Source organism: Cebus imitator, unplaced genomic scaffold (assembly GCF_001604975.1).
Source record: "Cebus imitator isolate Cc_AM_T3 unplaced genomic scaffold, Cebus_imitator-1.0 Scaffold280, whole genome shotgun sequence".
Classification (NCBI taxonomy): domain Eukaryota; kingdom Metazoa; phylum Chordata; class Mammalia; order Primates; family Cebidae; genus Cebus; species Cebus imitator.
Window position 1 is genome coordinate 2,865,903 of NW_016107595.1, and position 5,814 is coordinate 2,871,716.

The following is a 5,814-nucleotide window of genomic DNA, read 5'->3' on the forward strand; positions in this document are numbered from 1 at the left end:
ACACACACACACACACACACACACACATATATAAAAGTCTGGGTGTGGTGGCTCACGCCTGTAATCCAAGCACTTTGGAGGCCAAGGCAGGCGGATTACCTGAGGTCAGGCGTTCAAGACCAGCCTGACCAACATGGTGAAACCCCATGTTTATAAAAATATATATATATATATATCTAGGCAGAAGACAGCTGCAGCCACCCTGGGCAGGCGGCACTCTCTCCACGAAGGGGACACCTCCTGTCCACAGCATGCTCTACTCTAGATGAGGACTGGGAGCCTCCCTCCAGTACTGAATATGTACTCAGGTGAGGGGTCATATGTGCAGGCCCTGGGGTGACAGCAAGGACAGCTCAGGTCACTGAGGCCCAGGCTGCCCAGATGCCCCGTTTTTGTGAGGCCGGAATCTGGATTGATTTGCAGGTACGATCCCTGCTTTGTAGGCCTCACTGCTGACTGGGCCTTAGAAGCTTTGTGGGGTCCCATGCATACCCAATGGGTCTCTGCTACACTTGTTTCTGTCCTCCCTGCCCTCCGGCCGCCTGGCTTCCCGCCGGCCCCACTGCGGGACGGGCCTGTGCCTACCTTGTCCAGCGCCTCCTGCAGCAGGCCCTCGGCAGCCTCCCAGCGGCCCTGGGCCATGTGGCAGGCCGCCTGCCCGTTGAGCAGCAGCAGGGTGGGCGAGCACTTGTCAGCCATCTCCTGGAAGATGTAGTAGGCATCCTGCAGCTTCTCGCCGCCCTGTGGGGAGGGTTCTGCTTTATCACCTGTGCTCCTGCCGCCGGGCCCTCCCGCTGCCGGCCGCCTCCCACAGTGGGGCAACTCCTGCACTGCATGGAGACGAATCTGGTGTGCCAGGTTCACGGCACGGCCACTCATCACCATGGAGACCTCGGGTAGCTTGTACGCTGCTGATGACGCCCCCTGCCCTACCTCCCACCGGCTCCCGGAGCACTGGGCACACAGAGGTGGAACCTGGGGCTTCCAGGGGTGCAGTGCACGGGTGGCTGGGCCAGGGTCTGAGTGAGGACTACTGGGTCACCGGACCCGTCGGACGAGGAGTCAGCTCTGTGACCAGCAGCCTGACCTGTCCACTTGTTTGGGACAGTGGGCCACTTGCAGGGCAGCCTGAGGCCAAGGCAGGCTGTGAAAACAGCTCAAACTACCCAAGAGGGCTGCCTGGGACCTGTCCCATCACACTGGACGGACACGGCAAGTCCATCTGGGTGAGGCTGCATCCTCCTGGGGAGCAGGGACAGGGAGCACATTGTTGTTGTTTTTTTTTGCGATGGAGTCTCGTTCTGTCACCCAACCTCTGCCTCTTGAGCTCAAGAGATTCTCCTGCCTCAGCCTCCTGAGTAGCTGGGCTTACAGCTGTGCATCACCATGGCCAGCTAATTTTTGTATTTTTAGTAGAGACGGGGTTTCACCATGTTGGCCAGGCTGGTCTCAAACTCCTGACCTCGTGATCTGCCCACCTTGGCCTCCAAAAGTGCTGGGATTACAGGCGTGAGCCACTGCACCCAGCCCAGGGAGTACATTTTAACAGGCCTGCACAAAAGGGTGGCTCAGAAGGGGGCCAAGTCCCAGAAACCAGAAGGGGGCTGTTGCCAGGCGGGGATGCCTAGGCCTGGGAGCAGAGGACATCTCCAGCGCTGCTATGGGAACACTGGACCCTGTCCCTGGCTGGGGACCAGGACCCTGGAGAGCAGAGCTGAGCCGAAGGAAACCCCAGGAAGCCCTATGGGGAGGAGGGGCTGCCAGGGTGGCTGGGCCACTAGTCGTGGCAGAGGCCTGCACCTCTGGCTCAGGAACCCCCGTCCCTGCCCCCGCCATCTCTTGGCTTTGGCCGAGTTGCTTGGCTGTGAGAAGCCGGAATGGAGTCAAGGCTGAGAGCTGTGCCAGGCGGGCAGGGGCCATGAGAGCTGTGCCAGGCGGGCAGGGGCCATGCCTGATCCTGGGGTCCCACTGGAGTGGCCGGCAAACCTGGACATAGGTGCAGGGTGCCCACAGACCCCGCTCAGCCAGGTGCCTGCAATGTCCGGGACTCACAGGACAATGCCCTGCTCTGTGGCCCGGGACTCACCGTGGCCAGGCTGACCCAGGCGGTGGCGAGCTGGGTGAGGGTGGCGTCCTCATCCAGGTCCTGCATTCTCTTCAGCTCCTTCCTGGGGCAGGGACGGAGGAAGGAGGGGCTGAGTGGGCGAGGACCCGGCCTGGCCATCCCTGCCTTGTTCCCACTTGGGGCCCAGTGGAACTCAGGGATGGCCCCTGCCACATGCTCCCCGGCACACACATCCCCCGCAACTGAGTGCCTAAGCTGCCCTGCCTGTTCGGCCACATGCAGGCCCCGGGAAGGCTGGACTGGAGCCAGCTATGGACCCCCAGGGTGGCCACGTGCAGGCCCCGCTGGCCCCATGGCACAGTTACAAGCTGGCCAAGGGACACGTTCCTCCGGGCACAGCCTCCACTCCCTCCACAAAGCCCACCCTCACCCTGTGGGACAGGCCCGCCACCCACTACATAAAGAGAAACTGAGGCACAGATAGCCATGGCCCTCCTCCCTGGCAAAACACTGCAGAGAGGGGCTGAGTGATGGCCAGCCACACGGACATCAAGAGTAATGACGTAACCACAGACACTCTGGGCCATGGGGTCCCAATGTGGCCGGGCTGTGGCTCGTGTGGTAGAGAGGGGCAGGAGGGCTCACCGGGCGAGGTCTAGGCGGTCCAGCTTCAGCAGGATCTGCACGGTCATGGCTGTGCTGCAGGACAGGGTGGGTGACGGTCAGCAGGTGGCCACACACACACCGCACAGCCCCTCTACACCCAGGGTTCACACTGTGTCTGGAATGTTCCTAAGCCGTCTGCTTAGGATCACCAGCCCTGTCCAGCAGAGGGGGACACCCGCACTCCCACATGTCATCACTCAGCTCGCTCAGGCCCGGGAGCTCTGCGGGGCCAGGGGTCCCCAGGGCGGGGCTGTAGTCCGTGGCCCACTCACTGCCCACAGGAGAAGCAGCAGCCTCCATAGGCTGTGCCTGAAGACAGAGCACCCTGCCCGGACTCAACACTCCACAGCAGTGGGTGCTCAGGAACAAGGCCCCAGAGGACAGGCATGCACCTGCCCTGCACCAACAGCGGGGCCCTGGGGCCACCCACTCCCTGCAGGTCCCCTCATCCCTCTTGGCCCCAGGCAGCTGTGACCACCAACAGGAGCCAGCGCCTGGCCCAGCACTGCGTCCGCCGGCCCGCTGGCAGCGTGACATCCCTACTGCTTTTCTTTTTATTTACTTTTTTTGTGAGACAGGGTCTGGCTGCCCAGGCTGGAGAGCAGCGGCACCATCACAGCTCACCGCAGCCTCCACCTCCCACTTCCGCCTCCTGGGCAGCTGGAATGGGTGCACGCCACCACGCCTGGCTGCCGCCCTCCATGGATGGAGGTGGGACAGGAGCAGATGCACAGCCCCCATGTAATGCCCAGCTTGGGACTCGCAGCGGAAGGCAGGCACTCCACGACAGCTCGCCAGGAAGAGCCAACACACTTTCTGTGACCAGTGCCCTGGACACGGCCCAGAGTCACATCGTGGGGTGGAGGGGGCACCGAACTCACTCTGCAGGGCTCCAGCACCCCAACCCCAGAGGGCCTTGGGGGAGGGCCAGTGTCGGGGGCCTGGGGAGGCCTGAGAGATTGGGCCCAGGGCCGAGGCACAGAAGGCTTTGTGGGGGGGTGGGGACACAGAAGCCAAACAGAGACAAAGCTGCTTTCTGCTCTGCCCTTGGGAACAGAGGGTTTGCAGCCTGGGCACCGTGTCCTTGGAGCCGGGACAACAGGCCAGGGCCTCGTTTCAGCGCCACCTCACTCCCTGCTCCCATGACGACGGCCAGTCAGGCCATGCGTGCGCAGCCTGGAGATGTGGTAAGGGGCACCTGCCTCCCAGGCTGGCCCCAGAGCAGGGCGGCCACTCACCACTCCAGGCTGTCCCCCTGGTGCAGGGCACGCAGGGCGGCGTCCGGGTTCTGGTCATGGAGATAGACAGAGGCGGCCATGAGCAGGAAGGTGGTGTTGGTCACGTCCACGCTCCTGCTCATCTCTCGGTCCAGCTCGGCCACGATGCTGTCCCTGCAAGACACAGAGATGCTCAGGACCCACAGCTGGGGTGGCCCTGCGGGATCTCAGAGGCTCCCCTTCCTTGGGAGCAGACAGGCCCAGAGAGGGTGAGCTAGGCACTGGGGGTGCAGAGCAGCCGCAGGCTGAGCATCGAGCATCCCCGACATGCCCTCCCTCCCTCCCTATGAGGCACCTCTTATGCCAGTCCAGACAAGGATCCCAAGGCTGGGGCACGTGGGATGGGGTGCCCAAGGAGACATGAGGAGGCACCGCCAGTCTGACACCAACCTCACCCACTTTCCCAAGGAGGGTGGTAGGCCCAGCTGGGATTCCTGACCATAACCAATCAGCCCTGTGGACTTCAAGGCCAAATCTTCTAGCAGGAGCTTGGCCGGGGTGCCAAGGGGCCGTGCAGAAGGATGGGAGCCCTGGGGCACCCCCACTGCCAGGGTGGCTGCCCGCAGTCCCTGAAAGTCCAGCAGGCCAGCTGCACCCTGAAGATGACCAGCGTGCTGCAGGCCACGGCCAAGCTTAAGCCCAGGTGAGGCTGAGGACTGGCTGGGCTCCCCTGAGGGCACAGGTCACTCGCCTCCGTGTCCCCAACTGGACCCAGACCCTCCATGCCCCATGGCTACTGAGCAGCTGGCAAGAGAAGGCAGGCGACAGAGATACCCTAGACCAAAGCTGGAGTTCCCCTGGGTCCACACGCACCCCTGTGATCCCATAAGCATCCAAGCGGATCGGGGGGCTGTCTGCCCAGGGCCTGGGTCAGCAAGAGCACAGCATGTCTGTCACCAACCAGGCTCCACTGAGGACGCGCCACGGTGCCAGGCCTGACAGACAAGTGACTTCCGGTCAGAGTCTGTTTCCCCCTGTGCTGAGGGACCATGTTACAGGGGTCAAGTGGGATGGAGCAAGGAGCACTCAAGGCCACCTTACGAAGCTTCCTGAGGCTCCGGCACATGAAGGGTGCGTAAACGCTGCCGGCTGTTGCAGTACTGGTACCGGAAAGTTGTCATCCTAAGGTGTTACAAACCAATGGGGCCAGGTGCCATGGCGTGTCTGTAACCCCAGTGCTTTGGGAGGCCAAGGCAGGAGGGCTGCTTAAGCTCAGGAGTTCAAGACCACCCTGGGCAACATAATAGGACCCCTTTTTCTACAAAAATGTCAGCTGGACCTGGTGGCACCTGTAGTCCCAACTACTTGGGAGGCTGAGGCAGGAGGATGGCTTCAGCCCGGGAGGCTGAAGCTGCAGTGAGCTGTGGTTGCACCTGTGCACTCCAGCCTCGGCGGCAGAGCGAGACCATCTCAAAAACAAACAGCAACAAAAACAATTACTGGGCGGATCACGAGCCCAGGAGTTCGAGACCAGCCTGGGCAACATGATGAAACCCCATCTCTACAAAAAACACAAAAATTAGCTGGGCATGGTGGTACGTCGTGCCTGTAGTCCCAGCCACTTGGGAGGCTGAGGTGGGAGGATCACTTGAGCCTGGGAGATCAAGGCAGCAGTGAGCCAAGATTATGCCACTGTAAGCCAGGCTGAGCGAAAGAGCAAGACCCTATCTCAAGAAAAAAAAAAAACAGACTGGTGCACTGTCTCATACCTGTAATCCCAGCACTTTGGGAGGCTGAGGCGGGTAGATCACGAGGTCAGGAGTTCAAGACCAGCCTGATCAACATGGTGAAACCCTGTCTCTACTA

The 5,814-nt window shown here is 61.6% G+C and overlaps 1 protein-coding gene across 1 annotated transcript in view; it reads right to left on the bottom strand.

Annotated features, from left to right (window-relative positions):
• Nucleotides 1-5,814, bottom strand: part of COPE (COPI coat complex subunit epsilon) — an 18,720-nt gene that overhangs the window by 3,989 nt on the left and 8,917 nt on the right. Inside the window, exons 4-7 of the mRNA XM_017501340.1 lie at nucleotides 3,970-4,122; nucleotides 2,711-2,764; nucleotides 2,087-2,168; nucleotides 586-741 (exon numbers count right to left, since the gene is read on the bottom strand). Of these exons, the coding sequence (XP_017356829.1) occupies nucleotides 586-741; nucleotides 2,087-2,168; nucleotides 2,711-2,764; nucleotides 3,970-4,122 (445 nt within the window). The remainder of the gene's footprint in view (nucleotides 1-585; nucleotides 742-2,086; nucleotides 2,169-2,710; nucleotides 2,765-3,969; nucleotides 4,123-5,814) is intronic.